At 40.3% G+C, this 20,682-nt stretch overlaps 1 protein-coding gene across 3 annotated transcripts in view; it reads left to right on the forward strand.

The window, feature by feature from the left end:
• The window catches only part of SLC7A11 (solute carrier family 7 member 11), a 106,967-nt gene that overhangs the window by 29,003 nt on the left and 57,282 nt on the right, over nt 1-20,682 (forward strand). The window contains exons 1-2 of one of the 3 annotated variants that reach the window (XM_081209217.1): nt 10,778-10,872; nt 20,417-20,491. In XM_081209217.1, coding sequence (XP_081065343.1) covers nt 20,446-20,491 — 46 coding nt within the window. In that variant the 5' untranslated portion in view covers nt 10,778-10,872; nt 20,417-20,445. Of the gene's footprint in view, nt 1-10,777; nt 10,873-19,700; nt 20,492-20,682 lie in introns of those variants that run through there. The other 2 variants (XM_081209218.1, XM_081209216.1) reach the window with 2 other exon arrangements.

Genomic DNA, 20,682 nt, shown 5'->3' on the forward strand with positions numbered 1-20,682 from the left:
CTAATCAAATATTTTGAGCACTTTAAACTACAGTACTGGCATTTTGCAGACTTTACAAAGCGGAGAAATAAAAGCTTTCCCACCAGTTTCATCTTGTTACTGTAATAAGTTTTTCGGTGTTCCTCTCCTGGAGAAATAAATCAAAAGGTTTTTAAAATATGTTCACTGTGTGACTTTCATGCTTTTCTTTCTTGTTGTGAGCTTGCCAAGATGAGTGAATGTTAAAACATACAAAAGAGATCACCATGCTTCTAGCCTCACTTAAGGAAAGCTGTAAAGTAGGTCAATAAAGCATGTTGAGGCAATTATATTGTAATCCAAATCCTGTAAATTCCTGGAAGCAAAACACCGACAGGCATTCACAGCAAATTTATTTTCTTTTAAGGATTGCTGGCTCGCATGATGCCATCGCTCTGAGGATGGGAGTTCTTTTTCCACTCTGCATAGCTGTGGGTTGTTAGCAATTTCATGCTATCTAGAATCGTAAGCGACAATGGAAAGTGACCTCAAACTTTTATCTACCCTAAAGTTAAACTTTAAACGATTCCCCATTTATATATTAAGATTTGTAGGAAACCTCATTGAAAGATCTTGTGGAAATGCTATTAAAATTCCATAATAAATCCTATTAGGACTGCAGTCCTAAACACACTTGCCAGGGAATAAGGACCATTGAACGTAATACAAGTTCTCATGCGTAAGAGAGGGTGGTCATGCGTCTTGCTTTAACACAGAACAGTCATGTGTTTGAATGGCAGTCTGTGAATGTAAATGTTTTAGTATCTAGTCAGTTTTTTAGAATTTGCCTGTAGGCCACCTTGGCTGTAGAAGTGGTAGCATGAACATGATTTAATAATAATAATAAACCCCTAATTATTATGTTTTGTTCTTTGCTGAAAACATAGGTTTTTACAGTCTTTCGAGCAACATGTAATTTTCATCATTCAAAAACATATCATTCCGTGCAGGCATGTCTGTTAGTAGTGCATGCCTTAAGTTTTCCCCCAGATAAAATCCACTAATTAGAAGTGCAAGTTACTTGTAAAAGCTGAGCTTGGTTTTTACCTGTAAATTTAAATTAAAGTTAATCTCCCCTTATTTCTGCATCATGTGACAGTGTGGGCACAGGGTGTGCTGATGTAACTTGTGTACATCGCAGGTCATGCCACCAAGTAGAACTGGGGGTGGGGCGGCCCCTTAAATGAAAATCTGTGGGTCCCCATGGCCCCACATAGATGGCGCCTATGTGCACGGGAGTAAAAGTGCTGTGATGGGAATAGGGAAGGTGGGCGCTTCTGAGACATTCCAGGGTCTAGCAACTCTTCAATTCCGTGATTCTATGATCTCAGCTGCCTTCAAATAGATAGCTGGTACTGTTTTATCTTCATGCTAATAAATTCTCGATGAATGCTCAATAAATATGTCATCCGGAAGTAACCCAATCTTATTTGTGAAACAAGAGTGCTTTGGCATTTGGAGAATAAAACTTTCTTCAGTATTGCTAATTTTGATATTATGATTGGGTTCTTTATCTCCATGCATGTTGCTCGATATTGTGGCCATAGTCCAACATAAAATTCAACGGCCTTAAGCCGCTGGTTTTAATAGGTTTAACTGTGTCTACTTTTGTTCTGGCTTTCGGTCTCTTCCTCTCGAATGCAGCATAGAGTACGGCTGTGTAAACCATTCAGTGAATTCAGAAGGCTTGGCATAATTATTTAGTTTTGAGATTGCTGCTGGCGTCGGCTGTCTGCATTACACCTACATTCCATATTAGAGCACAATGGAGTTTCCTAGGGCTATGAAAACTACTGGCACGGTGACATGAGGTCACACACTAGCAAGAAAATGGGTGCTTAAAGAAATGAGTTAAAGACTTCTCAGTAAGAAATATGGCATGTGAACCTTCATAGACTGCTTTGCTTCTGTACTCTGTAAAAGAAAGGAGTAAGAATGTAAGAAGTTGCTAATTGGCTTCCCTAAGTTTGTAAAATTAAAAACCGGCAGTGCACACATATGAGAATCAGCATGAGACTCAGTGGAATCCTCTTGCCTGCAGAACCTGAGCTGTATACTATAGTGCACATGCAATTATCTGCAGTAGATTCAGCCATTTCACTTCTGCCCTGGGGCCTTGGGGTCTAGGATATCTATTGGCCAAGCTTTCATCAGAACCAGTAGAAGAGAAAAAATGGGGAAACTTGCGGGCTAGTTGATACAAATGCAAAGGATCCTAAGAGATGCCACCCCTCTATTGGTAATAATCTCCCAAACAGGATCTTCAGAAACATTGGTTTGCCTTTTAAGGAAGAAGAAGAGAAAATCCTGGGTGTCTAGGTTCAAACGATACCATTTGTAGAATTGTTATGTTCTGTTGTTCATCACAATTTATAGTACACACTAAGCAAGAGTCTCAACATCTTGCCAGAGTAGTTTATAACTTCTGTTTTCTCTTGAATTTTGCTTATATAGACTTTTTACTAGTCATATTTTTACCTCCTTTTTGTGATTCATAGGGTCCATGGGGATTTGCTTATAAAGCTCACTAGTTGATAATAAGCAAATTGTGCTCATTGAATTTGAATACGAGTGTCCTTTTCTTAAGTCATTAAGAAAGAGAGTGAGCAAAACCACCTCTGTTATATTTCCCTTGGGCACAGTACTGCTTAGCATGGTCTTTCCTTAAAATTGGCCTCTTCAGTTTTAAAAATCTATGATAGGACTTCATCTTTTCCCTCTGGATTCCCAAGGCTCTTTAACTGGCTGATGTGAGGTGGTTTATATAAAGGCTTGAAAATGTAAATTAACCATATGTACTGCTGCTCATTCTCCCTTGGGACTTGCTAATTTAAGACTGGGAGATGGTGGAGGGCAGTAGCACTCTTAGACGCAGGATTCTTTTTCCAATACTGAGTCAGCAGAAGTGGCTCACCCTGTGGTGAGTAAACTTGGACTCTGGCTCCCCCCCCCCCCCCGCACAGGGCATGCTCCTTCTGCAGGTGAGACCAATGGCCCTTCTAGCTTGTGTACAATGACTGGCAGTGGCTCTCCAGAATTTCCAGCAGGGATTCTTTCCCAGCTGTAACTAGAGACCCTGGGGACTGAACCTATTACCTGCTATTACTAGCTTCCGACTACCTGCTGGTACTATTGTTAATGGCATAGTGAATACTTCATCATTAACAATTCCTTTTAAACAATCAAGGAGAGAGGTAGTTTTCCAGATCCCATACATGTGTTGTTTTCTTGATAATAGAACTTCTAATATATTCTGAAAAAGTTTTACTGTATGCTACTGGGAATCCATATGACCTAGATCATAATGTTATAGATTTATAGGTGCTAGAATTGAATTAAGGTTTGGGGGTGTCCAAGCTAATTTCTTTGGAGGTAGTAGCTAGACTCATGTGTATTTAAGTTGTTGTGTGATAGTCCCTGTTAACATTTTAATTAGTGTGTGTGAAGGCTTATTAAGCCAGACCCTGTGTGCTGGACCGTGTGGCAGACATCCTTAAACCTGTGAAATCAACATGGGCTCAAAGGTAATGGAGTCAGCTTAATTTTCTTTGAGGTGAGAGGCTGGGGGGGGGGTTAGCACAACAAAGCATCAAAGAACTAGGTGTGAGAATGCAGATGAGTGGGCATTTCTCTGTGTTACAAGAGACCAGGGCTTTGATTATCAAAATGGAATGTGCCTGTTCTCTGGGAAAGGCAAGCTGCAGGGCAGGGGTGCAGCTGCCTTTGGAGAAAGCTGGTGCTGCTTGGGATGTGATGCTCAGAATCTCCTCCCAGTAGGCACAGGTTGTATGTATGTGTAAATCAACCATATGTCATAAAGACACCACAGTCTCCACTGTGCCTCACTGTCCAAAAAAGAACACAGACTCTGGTAAGTGCACCTTGTATCCCTGGAATCTCACACCACTTGGAGGCGTGTAACATTATTTTTTGAAATGCTCCTCTTGACGCTATTGTGGAGTTGAATAATCATGCCACCATTCCTTCCAGCTTCACTGCAAACCTGGAAGATAATGGAGCCTTTGACTAAGGATGATAATGTAGCCCATGTTTTGTTTCCTCTATGTGCTTCCATAAGCCTTCACTTTGCATGTCTAACTTTAGAGTGGGGCTTAAGCACAAGGAGTTAGAATATGCTCAGTATGACAACAAGGCAGAGCACCTCCGTAACATCAAGGAAGTGGGTAGGCACTCTGGCTCTGTTTTGCAGACAACACTTGTCTAGGAGGGGCTTGCTTGGATCTGCAAAGATCTTCCTGTTTATACCACCATCAAAGGGAAAGGCTTCTTAAACTACTGCCTCGCTTGCTCCAGCCTGTAACTGGTAGCCATACCTCCCCTGCCGGCCGCCATAGGGATGTTGTATCAAATCAGTAAATCAGTCCTAAGGATCCAGGGCTGCCAGAACCTATACTGGCACTTGACCCCCACTAGAAAGATGGAGCTTAAAAATAATCAATATCCTACAATAGCCTTTTGACTCTCCATCTGGCTGTGTTTGAAGTTTAGCTGTGTGATTCTTGTTAAGCAGAGAAACTCCATATTTTGTTGTTGCTGCTAAGATGTCTTTGTGACCCAGAAGGAATATGTGGAGATGTCTTTAAAAAAAGAAGAGAAAAATCAGAAAGACAACAAAGAGAGGAAATATACAGCTGAGTAGGGATTCTCTTTCATTTTGTCAACAGAATTTGGATACCCCCTCTGCTTCAGCAGTAATATTATCATATCTCTCCCCTACCCACAAATTCTGGATTTGGCTGTGAGAAAGGGCTTGATATACCTATTTGCTCTTATTTAAAAGCATCATTCATTGAAAATTTGTTTTCTTCTTTCTTACTTCTACCACTGTCCTGAAATAGTCCTGAAGTTTTTCATCAAGCAGTGGTTTAATGGTCTGCTGGATTTCTGTGTTGCTAATTGGTCTTCAATCCATGCTTGTTTCATTCATTTATTTTGATTCAGTCATTTCATTTGGAAGCATAGGTGCCCATGCAAATACACATACTGAATGAAGTTGCCAGGGCAATCATTATGGCAGGTAGTAATTGCCATTTTAAAATTCTGCGTAGCTGCTTTGCCCTGTAGAACTACAGTGCAAATACATGTAAGTTGTAAGCACCTTAATCAAGCTGCCTCCGGCATAATCCTTTCCACTTTTTTCTCAATTAATCATGTAATTTAATATGAACTCAGACCAGGGTGGAGGAAGAAAATGAAGGAAGTTTGTTCTGCATCACCACTTTGCTTATTTGACTGGCTTTTTAGGCCCAGCACGTAGTGAAATATGTTTGGAGAGTCACTGCAACATGACTACTCCTGTTCCTTACCATGATGGTTAATGCTGTGAAGTGACAGCAATCTCAGGGGCAGGCCTTAAGACAGGTTTACTTTGCATACCATCACTGCAGAACCCCTGGGTTACAACAGCTGTGTAACCACATCACAGGCCCAACCTAGGTGCTTGTTGCTGTTATATGGCTGCTGGCAGAACATTTTTTAATAAAAAAAACATTTTTTATTTATTTTCATGGTACAGAAGATAATTTTTGAGAAAACAGTTGTTATAACAGTAAACAGCAATAAAACTTAAAAAATTGTCCAGTAGCACATTAAAGACTAACTAAGTTGCATGCACACAAAAGCTTATACCCAGAACAAACTTAGTTGGTCTCTAAAGTGTTGCTGGACATTTTTTTTAGTTTTATATTTATTTTGACTGCGTTAGACCAACACGGCTACCTACCGGAATCTAGTAAACAACAAGTAATTTGTGCTGATAAAATTGGACTTTTATCATGCCATGTGTTAAAGTTTCATTTGATTACGCTAAGAGATCACGCCACATTTCCCCATGAGTGCAGGGTGGATTCCTGCCACAGTCTGAACAATTTATGTATTCAATAAACATTTGCCATACATTATAAAGGAATATGGATTGTGTTTGCCCTTTGCCACCCTCACCTGGCATGTTAGTTTCTCAGCCAATGCTATTGACCATACTCTGTTATACCAAGAATCAATGTTCAGCTCATCACCGGTATTCCAACATCTGGCTATCTCCATATGAGCAACAGTCAATAGAAAGGCTAAGAGGTCATCTTTTGGATAATCATGAGCAGACAGAATCCTAAGCCCAAGTGGTGCTCGTGCAGGGGACATTTCCATTTTTTTGTTGTATATCAAGCTTATTTGTTTGAAGACAGCATCCCAGAAGGGTTTGATGATGTCAAAACACCACCACATATGGAAATATGTACCTTTGACTGCGTATCCCCTCCAACAATTGGGACAGACTTCCTTACATATTTGGGATAGCCTCACTGGTGTATAATGCCAGCTATGCAGACGTTTTAATGAGGCCTGGCAAAACACTTGAGTAACCAGGTTAAATTGCTTCTCCTGCTAATGAAGCTAATAGAGATCTCGGGTCCAAGATACCAACAAACGTTTCTCCCTACAACATGGCAAGGACATATTGCAGCCAAGTGTGTGATACAGAGACATTACATCCTCAGCCAGTTTCTTGTAGTTTTCTGACCAAGAGAAAATTATCACTTCCTTTCAAGTTTCCCAGTACTTCCACTTCCACTTTCCCTGAGCCCGGCCTTGGCTGGGGAGGGCGGGGTATAAATTATTATTATTATTATTATTATTATTATTATTATTATTATTATTATTATTATTATTATTTGCTTCCTGTTGGTGAGGACCAGGTTCAAGGTAAATGATCCTCTTGTTGCTTCTGCCACCTTCTGGGAAACAAAATTGTCAGAAAGGAATGGAGGAATTTGTCGGACATTGCATTCTTGGTAGAGTTTGAGGTCCAACAGATAGCGGGGTGGTTGAAGTCTCCCATGACTACTTTTGAATGTTTTATAATCTGCCCTGGGGAGGTATCATCCAAGTCTTTGATCTGGCTTGGCAGCCTATAGAAGACGCCCATAGTAAGGTCGCTGTAAGGCCATCATCTCATGTCAGCTATCATAAAGCTGTGATGTCAGGATTCAATTGCACCATTCAGCTGCATGCCATTGATCCTGAGGCTGGTGTGTGTGATGGGCTGATGCAATATGACACCATATGTCGCAACCAGGAGTTGGAAATACAGCATTGCCAAATGAAATTATGTCCTCAATGTGAAGTGGTTTGTTTATACACAATCGTCTTTGCATTTCCTAAACAGGAGACAATAGACAAATTTTATTGTCACTTTTGTGTTTAGCACCTCAAAATTAGTAAAGATTGGCTATTTTCATTTCAGAGGCATTTTGTGCATTGTGCAGTGAAATGTATCATAAAGACAGAGGGAAGAAAAACAGAACTAAAGCTGTAAGTATGCATACTTCCCTAAAAAAGGCTCTGTACCACTAGCAGTTTGGAGATCCTTTCCACATGGATCCTTTCCACAAGCCTATGTCTCAGGAATAATGCATCCACACTGGGTCTTCTATATGCATGCTGCACCAAAGGTCCACCTGAGTTATGTCCTTTTACCTGCAGCATTTGTCAACATATTTTCTTTGATCTCTGATCTAAAATGGTCATTGTGACCAACCTGTTTAATTTAGGCTGCAGACCTGGCATATCCTTGTAGTACTGTGATGTATATTTACATGTAATGATTCACTGACATTTTATTTTATGCTTCAGAGGAAGACCAGACAGTGGGTTGGAGATGCTTAATGCTTTCCCTGCTGGTCTGTGGTTCAAGATTTTATTGATGTATACATTTATACCTCATTCTGTTCCATTGGGTCAGGACAGCTTCCAGCAATTTCACCAGCCTCTTTTTCTTTTCACAAACTTCTCACAGTCTAATTATCCACACTTACCTGTCCTCTGTATTTTCCAGGCATGGTCTGCACTTTAAAGCTCCATGTCTGTACACACTTTTTCTGCTCCAGGAAAACCTGTTCTTTAAAGCTGAATTGGAACAAACAGCAATCCATGGAAAGTTTGAACGGATTGAGGGGAAAGAAAGAGTGGGAAACTAAATGACCACATTCTTTCATCTCACCAACATTTTCCTCTTGGTGTTACTTCCCTTGTCCCAAAATAGAGGTATCTGACAATGTAACACTTTGTTCACCTCTGCTTCCAATTTTCAGACCACCAGGGCTGATGCAAGAGATTGCGATGCCTGAGTCTCCTCCACTTCTTTCTTTCCTGCCTCACCCTGCTGCTGTTGCCTCTCTTTCCCCTACTTACCTTTTTTTGTCACTGGGTAAAACTACACTTTTTAGAAAGGTCTTTACATTTATTTATTTAGACATTTACCCCTGGTTTTCTTGATAAAATAAATTCCAACAGTCCATATGGCTTAGTATTGTCTACAGTAGCAGTGTCTTTCCAGGGTTTCCGATGGTCTTCCTTAGAACTACCTGGAGATGCCAGGAATCGAACCTGGAAACTTCTGTTTGTCAAGAAGATGTTCTACCACATAGAGATGGTGGTGACAGTTTGCCTCACTCATTCTGTCTCCTGCTCATAGGATTTATGGTTCTTGATGCCCCCAGTAATGTGAAGGCGACCAAGTCTTGCTGGCTTCTTGTCATGCTCAAAGGACTGTTGGCCTTCTATTTTTAAAATGTTGAAGCAAAGTTACACTTAACTACACATTATATGTATCTTATCCCTCAGATTTCCAGAGTAAAGGGTGCCTTCGAGGTTCCCTGCCAATCCCCAACAGACAACTTCTATGGCATCCTGTCTTTAAGATTTATGTTGTCCTGCTCATTGCTGAGTGCTTCCGTGGTAAGTGGCGCCTTCTGTTTTTGATTTCCAATATGTAGCAAAAGTTTATTAATATACATTTTCTTCATGTCAAAGTTGGATGCCATCCTTGTTGTGAATTGATATCATCTATCTCTGTGTGAAACATATTGTCTGATTCTATTATCTCTCCCTTTTCTGAACCCCCACAATTTAAGATGTGCAGCGTAGCTTTCTCTTTGCAAATTGTAACCATTCATAAAACAAAGTCCTATCATGAGCTCCATTTTGAAGTGTTCTGACATATGAAATGTGTCTGCCTATGCTTTTAGTTATTTGTCAGAGAGTCCCATTTGAAAGGTTCAGTGCTGCTAATTTGCTGATCTTGTGCTTTCCCAATTGCCTGGCAGATGTTAATTTCAAACAAAGGCTTACATTTGCTCTGAGATTGGAATTCCGTCTGGATTGCACATTAATATCTGAAACATATGACTGACTGAATGACCACAAGGGAGTTTTACAAGCTTTTGTCCTATAATTAAATTCTGACTGGCTAGACTAACAAGATTGTGTCTAGATGAAGGCACATACAGTAGAGTAAAATTATCTGGTTCTTTGAGTTGTAACACCTCATAACCAGCCAGTCTTATTTGATAGTGTAAATGCATTTGGAGGCAGGATATATGTATTGGTAAATTTGCTAATCAGTTATATTGCTGGGCTTTGTAGCAACTTGCTCTTAAAACAACTGTTGTTAAGGGAGAAATCTGATTATGTTAATGCTCCTTAGCAAGGGAGTCATTCTGTGCTAAATGATGGGGGGATATATTAGTTCCAGCTCGACTTCCAGTTCAGAGAGGCTGATGTACACGAGTCCCACTTCCTGAAACAAAAGACTTTGGCTCTTGAACAGGAAAGCCTGTAGCTCATTTTGCTAGTTGTGTAGCAAAGCCATGCCATTGTTATGCAGTAGCCAATGTGTTGTTGCTTTATCCCGGGCAAAATTAAAGATGAAGAGAATGTAGATATGTTAATACCACGCTCTTCCACTAATGCCCTGTCCAGACCTTGTGCCTGTATAAGGAATGCCAACATGAACAGAAGGCACAGAGGGTGCACATGCTGCTTGCCCCACCTGTAATATTCCAGTCCCTGTGCCAGTCCCTGCTTGCTCTGCCCCTGACCAGTGCCAATCAGAGCAGCATCCAGGAGGGCCTGGACCTCACACTCAAAGAGGCCTCAAATTTAGATGCTTGTTAATTTCTTAGCATTTGAGAAGTTTTGCACACTGTTTTTATGCTCATTGGAGCAAAATGAGACGCACCCTCTTAGCTTAGAGCTGCAGATTTAAGCAAAAAGGAGACGTGATTTGGACAGATGTCAGGTGGGTTTGGGATAATCGAGTCTAACCAGCGCAACTGGATTCCCCCCCCCCCATGCCCACCTCAAATTCGTTCTGGAGAGGGTTCAGGAGAACCCCTAGAGCAGCATGTGAGGGGACAGGGGTGAGGCTTGTTCCATCCAGCAAGTTGAAAAGTTTGCACCAATGGAACAATAATAACGGTGTGTTGAATTGTGTTTTTGTAAACTGATAAAGATTTGTCATATTAAAGAGTATTAAATGTTCATAAATATCCATAAAATATATTGGCCCTGATAGTACAAGATAGTGATGAGCATGTCCTCTTAGATCAGCTCATTGTACAAACAAACTGCTCACTCTTTTGTGTCATTATTTTCATTTTATTATAGCTATGGGCCTTAAAAGCTGGAAGTGGCCTGGGCATTCATGTTCCACAAGTATTGCTGCAGTTGACTCTTCCCATTGCTCTCTGTTTGAATTGCCAAGTTAAAGACGGTTCTTCTTTGCCTTTAACACTTAAATAAAATGGATAGTTTCAGGAGTTGTGTGGTTTCTTCCACTACCACAGGATTATAAAGGAGGAAGCTGCAACAGCTGCAATTCTGCATTCTGTGTGATTATTAAAAGAAACACAAGCCATGTCCTGCATTAAACACATGATTCTGTTTCACCTCAGAAGGCCAGTATGAAGAAATAGGTGTGATGTTGTAACAGCTGCTTGGGAAGTTTATTTTCACAGAGAAGAAGCTGAAGAAAGAAAGAAAGAAAACTGAGGCGAAGTGCAGTATGGCAGATTATCTCTGCAGACTATAGTCATGGAAATACTTGACAGAAGGGGAAGGGCCATAGTTCAGGGACAAAGCACATGTGTTTCATGCAGAAGGTCCTAGGTTCAATTCCTAGGATTTCTAGGCAGGGAAAAACTTTGTCTGAAATCCTCGAGAGCCACCGCAAAGCAGTATAGACAAATACTGAACTTGATGGACCAATTGTGTGACTCAGTATAAGGCCGCTTCATATGTTCATATTATGGCTGAAATGAAACGCCATTTGGGTGTTGGGTGGGGCTGTTGTGAGGGACTTTATGTGTATGTGCTGACTATGTTACTGGCCTAGCTGAACACTCCTGCTTCTGATAATTGAGTGCCTTTTGCAGGCTTTAATTAATGAGGTAAGTTAAAGCTTCTTTTCAAATGGCACTGCAGAAGGAGATTTAGCACACATAAATATTACACCACTCTCCTGGAATAGCCTTGTAGACCCCTGGGTCTCATTTACCCTGGGCTATATCTTCAGCCTGAGAACAATTATTATGTAGTAATTATAATGGACCATTCATATTCTCTCTTAGGTCCTATTTAAGTCTTTCATCTTTTGCGTCTTCAACAGCTCACGTTGACCTGCATTTAAGGAATGGCACTAAATTTAAATTTGAACAGACATATTTAAAAATGTTCAGTGGTAGGATGCTGTTTTGAAAGAATGTGAAGCTGAATTTTTTTTTTTAAAGCTGGGGAAAGTGGAAATGGAAGCTTTAGTGTACAATGGTAGGGATAGGTGAATCTTCCAATGTCAGTTTCTCTCGGTTTGTCATAGAATCATAGAATTGTAATGTTGGAAGGGATCACAAGGATCATCTAGTCCAACTCCCTGCAATGCAGGGATCTCAACTAGATCATACATGGCAGATGGCTATCCAACCTCTGCTTCATTATTTTACCACATTGCTGCATCAGTTTGCACTCTAGAAAGTCCTCACAAAAATTTGTCAGCATCTTACTGCACATTTCTCCTAGTGTACATACTTTTTGTGTGCAACTTCACTCGATATCATTCATTTTGTGTGCTATTTTTACTAGTGCATATTAACATTTTATGAACACATTCCCCTAATATATTATTCCTGAAAATAAAACTGCACCCCCAAATTCAGAGAATTGCAAATTTTGAAGGACAGCTGTCGTTTGTTTCCCTTACTGATTCAGGAACTGCCAATTAGGTAGGTTTGAATTCAAATGAGAAGAGTACTTCATTTCTTCTACCCCTAAAGTGAGTAGGGTTAATGATTAGCTATGAACGATTTTAAGATATTGCAATATTGCTTTTTTTCAAAGTCTCTAAATCATATAGCACACATTCCCAGATCTTAAAACAAGTTAGACTTATTTACTTACCACCCACATCAGAAGGAATTTCAATTACCTGGAGTCACATAAAACAGGAACCAGGACAAGAAAGTAGAAACTTTTTTTTTTTTTGCTAGCAGGCTGTTAATAATAATCTTCTAATCACATAGATGCCAGCATCAAGAAAGATGCTCACATTTTCACCTGAAGAGCAAAATGAGCTTGGTCATCACGACCTCTTAAAAACATCTTGACATTTCTGAGATACAGGTTTTGAATTATATGACTCAGTTCAGGGATCTTATAGTCAAGTGACTGATATTACTTTCTTCCACAGAGTTTTCAATGCTTCATTCATTATTTGAATGCATTGCCAGAAACTGCTACCCATGCTTATTTTTCCTTATATAGTGAATATGTGGTAAAACCAGCTGTGCCCTCCTCCAAGATTCAATTCCATCCGCCCCCCCCCATGAAACTCAATATCCCATGGTTATTGAGCATGCTCAGTTCTCATTTGCCTGTTTTGGGAGAAGGGATTTCCTCCCACTCCTCTTTTAGGTTATTCTGCAAAACTCTGAAGTATTCCTGAGCTTGCTGATTATTCAGCGGTCCCATTTTACCTTCAGTCTTATCATCCATTACTTGAGCTTGGTATAAAAGACAGTGATATAGAATGCCATTGACATCAAGTTATTAAAACAGGTTGGTTGATCCTGTGAATTTGACTGCATACACAAAGCTTATCGCATGCACAAGCTTTTCATTCTCTTCTGCGAGAATGGAAATGCTTTGCAGTTGCAGTGGAAAACTATTTGCTCATGCTCATCATTTTCCTCTTGCAGAAGAGAATAAGAGGATTTTAAAATTGTATATTTTAGGTGACCATGAGCCACATTGAAATAATAGGTCGTATATTCACATATTGGTTTGGATTTTACGTTGCTCTTCCATTCATGTTTGGGTTGGGGCAACATCTGCTGACTCCCCACTCCATCTTCAATCACCCACATTATTTCTGGATGTGGAAATTCAGTCACAAGGCCCCAGGAGGATATTTTTGTGGGAGGCTGCAGCAGAAAGGATGAGGTGGGAAAACTCTGTTCCATTGACACTCCTGTTCCATTCACAAAAAGAAAAGTATGACCCAACTAATGTGGAATTGATTTCTATATAATATTTTTCAAGGCATTTCTCCTCTAATATTAAATGGCTAAGCAATGAGAATTTCTATTCTATATTAAGTGGTTGATATACAGAGCTACTTCTGTAGATTTGTTTCCCTGGGGCTCTTCTCTCTCCCTCTCCTTCACCTGTCATGGACAGAGCTCCTAAATAAATCATGAGAAAAATATTGGTTCTGTGAATCGACTCCTAAAAAGTAATTGTGATACTTGATGCGATGGCCGCTTGAGACCGTCTCATGGTGACACTAGGCCTTGAAATGGCGCTTCTCTTACCGACAACTCATAAGAGAGGTCTTTCTGAGGTGAACCAAGTAGCCTAGAAAGTGAATGCAAATGTTATTTTTCTCTATCCTTGAGAAAATATGCTTTGTGCTATATTTGAGACAACAGCAGAAATAAAAGATAGACAACTCAGCTTTTCTTTTTCCTCATGAAAATTTAAATCTGAATTCACCCCAAATTTATCATGTACTAGAAAAATGATGAAAAACTTTACCTGAGGTTTTCTCCCCTTTTTGGAAAGGGAATCTATTTGAATTTTGTAAATGTGAAGCAAAACATTTTTCACACCTATTATCTGTTATTTGAACTAGCGTTGCATGGGTTTACTTGGTAAATGTGTGGAGTTTTTCGGGGTGGGATAATTTTGGTGGCTATGAAATGCATGAAACAAGAACCACTGAAGCAAAAATGGGTACCCAACAAGCCCACTGTGAGGATCAGTAGTGCAGCGGGTAGGGTGTCAAAGCAGGTTCAGAACTCACTGACTGACCTTGATCCAGGCATGATCTCCCAGCCTAACTTACCTCACAAGGTTGTATCTTACCCTTCAAGTGCCCCAATTTACCCACGACATCCCAGAATTACAGAAGCCATCCTGGCTTTTGATTTGGTCCCAGAATGTCCCATTTCCCCCCTCCAGCCCCTCCGCTGCTGAGCTCAGGGAGAAGGATGAGCTGGCACTTGCAGAGGTGCCGCTCTCTCAAGTGAGTCAGCTGACTCCCACAAGAGCGCGGCACCAAAAGACGTCCATCCCAATTTTCACCAGTCTTCTGTGTTAATGTGCGTATACATAAAATAGATTCCATATTGGTCCTGCTTTGAGAACAGTTTCAGAGGTTTCTATCTAGAACATATAGCATCCTCATTTGAGCTGCTTTGCATCTTACCAAAATCCCTTGCCACACTAATTGGGAACCTAGATATAAAATCTTGTATAGGCACGCCAATTATATATATATGCGTTTGGAGTACCACATCTATCTTGCTTGTCTAGTCTAGCCTAACTAGCTAACAAGTTCCACCTGCCCAGTAATTATTACTATTTGTATATTATGGTTTCCCAATTAGAAGATTTCTCAGGAAGGTTTTTTTTTCAAAAAAGAGGTCAACACCTTAAAAGATTTAATATATCTTTTCATCCAAATGTGTTAAAATTGGATGGCAGAATATTACCACTCGCATCTTCCCTTGTGCCATATGTAGCTGTGTGTAAGCATGTGATGCTGCTATTATATTGAAATTATTCCCTCTCTCCAGTGCTTCATTTATGCAGAAGCTAAGGAAACTGCAGTTTAGGGCCTCAGATTATGAATTTCAAAAAAATAAAAAAGTACTACATTTTTTACTACATTTCAAGTTTATATATTTGGTTAAAAAATAAAGGAAACTAGGAAGACAGGAAACAGTTGAAAATAAAGAAAATAGGCATTATCATTCTGATATGACAATAATATAGTTAATGAACCTGAGAAAAGGTTTGACCTAATCATTCATCAGTCTTATGAGTAGTTGACCAGTTGACACATGCATGCGCATGGATGTCTTTGTTTCAAATGTACATACTTCAGCTTAATGGCAAAGTGAATGTGGCCTCAGTTTTCCTTTTGAAGTGAAGCTGGTTTGAGGGAAATTACACTAAGCAATAGTATTTCTCAAGAAACAACAGGCTGGCTCTACGTCGTGCATGATAACATGTGTACACTGATTCAAAAGCCAGTGGTGAAAGCGCAGTAAATGGTCATGTTTACACAGCCTAAGTTTGCTTAGTTATTGATGAGCACGACTAATTTAGGTCTACTAATTTCAGTGAGTCTACTCTGCGTGAAATTTAGTTGAATACTACTCTCAGTGTATAACTGCTCTTGAGTTGCTGTACATTAAAATTGTTCATGTATTCTAAGTAGGAAGTCATAAGTTATTTTCATTTAAAGGTATTTTATAGTATACAAATATGCTTATTGCAATTTATACATTTTATTTTTTTAGTTTTTAGTTGCATCCTCACCTATTTACTAGTATGTATGCAAATATAAAAGTTTACTATTACTATTTTCAGTTCTGTTAGAATAATACACTTTTCTTTGGCAATGCTACAGGGCATTAATAACATAGGTCGTAATCTGGTCCTGCCTCTTTCAGAAAAAAGGTGTTTTGATATTTAAACTGTGGGCTGTTAGAAGGCTTTACCCCTGTTTTTGGATATTCCCAATTGCTATCACAGATTCATATGTAATTAAGCTGGCTGCATGATATGTAATTTACATATAAATCACATTTAGTGGGCAATTGCACGTGCAGCTTGTAAATGTGTGGGCTGTATTCATAAGACATCATCAAAACCGCTTTGAGGTTTTATTACATTCAAGGACTGTAGGTCAAGAGGAGTCAGTGCAGCACCCTCAGCACAAGGGGAATCCAAGTGTCCACAGGATGTAATATGTTCAACAAATTCTTCTGGTGGTGATGAACAGGGAAACTATATACAGTGGTACCTTAGTTTAAGAACAACTTAGTTTTTGAACAACTTGGATTAAGAATGCTACAAACCCGGAAGTAGGTGTTTTGGTTTGTGAACTTTGCCTTGGAATAAGAACATGTTTCACTTCCTGTTTAGTGTGTTCCATTTGCAAATTGAGTCCCCCACTGCTATGGGAAAGCAAGCCTTGGTTCACGCACGCTTTGGTTTAAGAATGGACTTCTGGAACAGATTAAGTTTGTAAACCAAGGTACCACTGTACTAATGCCCACAGTATAAATACTCTGAAACAAACAAATAAAATATATGAAACATGGTAGCCAGAAGGTTGATTTCCTCCCCACACCCTGATGGAAAGCATAATTTGTCTTCTGGACAAATATTATGTGCTTGTCTTTCAGGCTTGGGACACTGTCTAGAGTCTTGAGTCCAAAGACAAATTCTCACATACTGTTGAGGTTAATGAAACTTAGGTACAACCAACTTTATTTAGAATGGAGTTTGTCATCTAGAGAGGACTTAAGTCCTAGATTCTCTTTTTGTAAAAAGTTAACACCACCTTAAAGATGAAATGGCAAATACCATAATACTGTAAGTAAACCAATAAAAAGAACCCCACTTATTTTTTTATTTTTTAATAAGCTTCTCAAAGGTAGGATTACCAGTTTCTGGTAGCTGAGGCTGATTTGGAAATGTCCTAGCAGATGCTGTGGAATATCTTACAGAAAGGGTGGCTTTGTACTTCCTATTGTGGGTTGTTGGTTGCAATTTAGCTGCAGAGTTGCATCATAGCTAACATAACACCACAGCTTAACAATCAATTTAATTGTACATTCTGTTCCATTAGATTGTACATGGATAAAGTTTTTTTGCTCAGAGCATTCCCATCACTTCCCACGTATGTTTGGAAGAGACTGGAAAAAATCCAAGTCATGATTTCCATGTCATTCATGTTCTTCCTCAATGCTTCATCCTTTTGGTAAAGAGTCCCTTAAACTTTTCCACTTGTGCACGTATTCCAACACCAGAAATAGCACCAAAGCGTATGATCAAATTTGTTTTAGGGTTGGCCATTTTTACCACCTAAAGCTTCATACCTTTTGCATTTTACTACAAATGCAGGGCCACATGCAAAGTGATAGTGCCTTTGGGTCCCCTTATATGTGGCTGCATGCAAATGGTATATAGTGGTACCTCAGGTTCAGTACTTAATTCGTTCCGGAGCTCCGTTCTTAACCTGAAACTGTTCTTACCCTGAAGCACCACTTTAGCTAATGGGGCCTCCTGCTTCCGCCGCGCCGCCGGAGCACAATTTCTGTTCTCATCCTGAAGCAAAGTTCTTAACCTGAAGCACTATTTCTGGGTTAGCGGAGTCTGTAACCTGAAGTGTATGTAACCTGAGGTACCACTGTAGTGCTGGCACTGGTACTTTTAAGACAGTGGCTCCTGTGAAGCTCAGCTTATCCATTATTAATCACAAAGGTCAAGAAGTGTGAAAGCTGAGGTTCAATAAGACTTCTTCCAGCAAGAATGGTAGTAGAGGAAGAAAAATTGATACAGTTGGAGGATCAAACTCTGTAAGAAATTAGTGTGATGCATTTGCTCACAACCCTTTCCCTCCCATCATAATCCGGCATGCATAGTTCCCCACTCTGTTTTCTATTGCATTGTTAGATCTCTCTGACCCTTCCAAAGCAGCAGCATATCTGCTTAGTAGTCTGCTTGATTATTATGTAGGCACAATATCTGCCTTTTCTTGAACGATTAGCACCAGCAGTCCTAGGACCACAAGTCTGTACCTCTTTCATATGGTAATGAATCCTTCATTTCCCATTTAGGATTATAGCACTAAGGAAAGCCCATCATTTCTCTGTCTCCCTTGAAACACTCCATTGCATGCCTGCACACACATGAGTAAAGCTTGCTAAATTTGCTGGACTGTTACACTTTTATATGCCAAAGATCAATTATTTTGCAGGGAACTGTTTGTTCTTCTTTATGGATTAGCTGCTTTAGGAATTGTTCCTGCTAACCTTTCAGCTAGCAACCATGACTTCCTTGCTTCAGAAGCAGACTGGAAAGCAGAATTACATATTACATCAATGCAAATGTTAAAGGAACACTTTAAACCAGGGCAATAGTCATTCCTACCTTTGAGGTTATATGACTCACAGAGTTCACAAACAAAGACTTATTTGTGATTGCATCAAAGATAAAACTTTTTGTAGATGATGCAACACAAGACGCAGGAAATCATGTGATCGTAATTCATGTCTGGCTTGAGCTAATTTCTAGATACCGTACAAGAAAACCAAACTTAGTCTCACCTCCTACTTCTAGGCTAAGTATAGGTAACAACTTCACTGCATTCTAAGGCAGTAATGCGAACCTGCCCAAGTACTCTCTCTATACAAACACACACACTTTTACTTTCTCCACAGTTAAGACATGCACTTTTAAAAACTGCTTCTTCCCAAGGGGGGGGCAAGAATCTAAGATTTGTATCGATTTGTATTTTTTTCTTGATTGGGGGCAGCTGCCCACGCTATGAAGTACATCAAATTGGGGTGACCCCCCAAGATCATCGTTTTGGGTGTGCCATGGCCCCTTCTGGGTTGTCTGGACAGATGCAACCCCTGGATCCCTTAAACGGGATACCCTGATTCTTTGGAGTGGGGGCCCCCAACCCCCCATCCACTTACTGTAGACTGAGGATGCAGCCCAATGCCTTGCCTACCGGTGCCAAACCACTTACATCTGCAACCAATCCTTAAGGCCATTCCAAATGTTCAGGAACCAAATGTCATTGCCCACCGTTGAGAAATGCACCGTACAGGTTCCTGTTATCAAATGTGATGCCTGGGTGCTGAGTCTCCCTGCCCTCAAGTCATAGTACCGTGGTAGCATAGCTGTGTTCATTTTCTTTTGTGTGCTCCGTGGCCCCTCTTCAATTCTGCCTTTCTAGCAGCTCAGACCACAGGATTGCTATTAGGCTTGGGGCAAATATGCTTGAGAGAGCACAAGGATCCCGCTTCCACTGCATTCACGAATGCTGTCTCCACTCTGATAGTACTTACAAGAAGAGACTATAATTCCCAACAGCCACTGGTGTGAGAACAACAACAACCTAGTCTTTTCATTACTGAAGGATCGGGGGGGGGGGAGTATTAATTCCAGGAAGAAAATTAATGTTAAAATCATGGATTTATAGGCGCATAGACACAACTTGCTGGAACTGACTGTGTTGCTAGGCAACATGGGGCAACCAAAGAGGCCAACATGTGCTCTTGAATGTGAATGTACATGCTCTTTATGCAAAATGTTGATTGGGTCCAAACAAAAATACAATTGAATTAGGTCCAAACCAAAAATAGTAAAGAATGCATACTATCTATGTTGCCATATGATAGCTGGGGTGGGGGGAAAAAAAGTATTTGGAAAGAAACAAAAACTGCCACATTATCTTTGCTCTGTTTCCTCCCCGCTCTGTATTTTGAAAACAGGCATTTGCTTCTCATTAGGAGTCTCTTTAAATATTTGGGTGTGTGCTGATATAGTAAGTTGCTTACTAGAAATCGCTTAGGACTCCTGCCTTTGTTGAATGGGACTCATGTGAGTTGTTCAACATCCTGCTACCGTGACGGGGAAAAGTGCTGAGTAATGCCAGAAGCAGAGCCCTCTCCTATGGCTGATGCAAACCTGGAGAATTTGCATCATCATCACTCAGCAAGAGTAACTTGGTATGACAGGAGCTTATATACAAGACCATGCGGAAGCTGAGCTGGCTTCCAGTGAAAGAACAGCACCAAGGTAGTAGCTGTGTGTGAAAGGGCAGGTGTTCCTGTAGCACTCAGATAGCAGGGAAAAGTAAAAGACACCTGAAGAATTTTATACCTGTTGGCACAGGTGGGTTGAAAGGCTACAGGCAGTGAATCTCTCTCTCTGTGTGTAGAAGCAATTAGCTAGACAAAGGCAGAGAGAGGAACGAAAGTGCCTGCTGGAGAGTTTTACAAAACATTCATTCTTGGAGAGTGCTGGTAGCACTGAAGCATGTTTAGGAAGCCTCCCGGACCGGTAGTCTGTAATGGCAGCTACCTGCAGGAGCAATCTAACGGCAAGTTGCCCTCCAAGTGCAAGACCAAGGCAGCCGAGGGAGACAAAGTGGTTTTGAAGAAGAAAGTAACTTTACTGAGAGGGATTTCTATTATAATTGGCACTATCATTGGAGCAGGAATCTTCATCTCTCCCAAAGGAATCCTCCAGAACACAGGCAGCGTGGGAATGTCCTTGATTGTCTGGACTTTCTGTGGCATCCTTTCACTCTTTGGTAAGTTTGTGAAAGTTTATAATTGATCCTTGGGGGGCGGCAGGTGGATTTAAAAAATCACAAAACAGACAAAAGTTTGATACTGGAGATCAAAAGCCTGATTTGAGACCCAGAACTAACACTGCTTCGGTATTTGGGGGGTTATTTTGCCACTTGGCAACCACTGTAAGTTGCAAAGATTGCCATGCGAA

This window comes from Podarcis bocagei, assembly GCF_964188305.1.
Source record: "Podarcis bocagei genome assembly, chromosome: 9".
Lineage (NCBI taxonomy): Eukaryota > Metazoa > Chordata > Lepidosauria > Squamata > Lacertidae > Podarcis > Podarcis bocagei.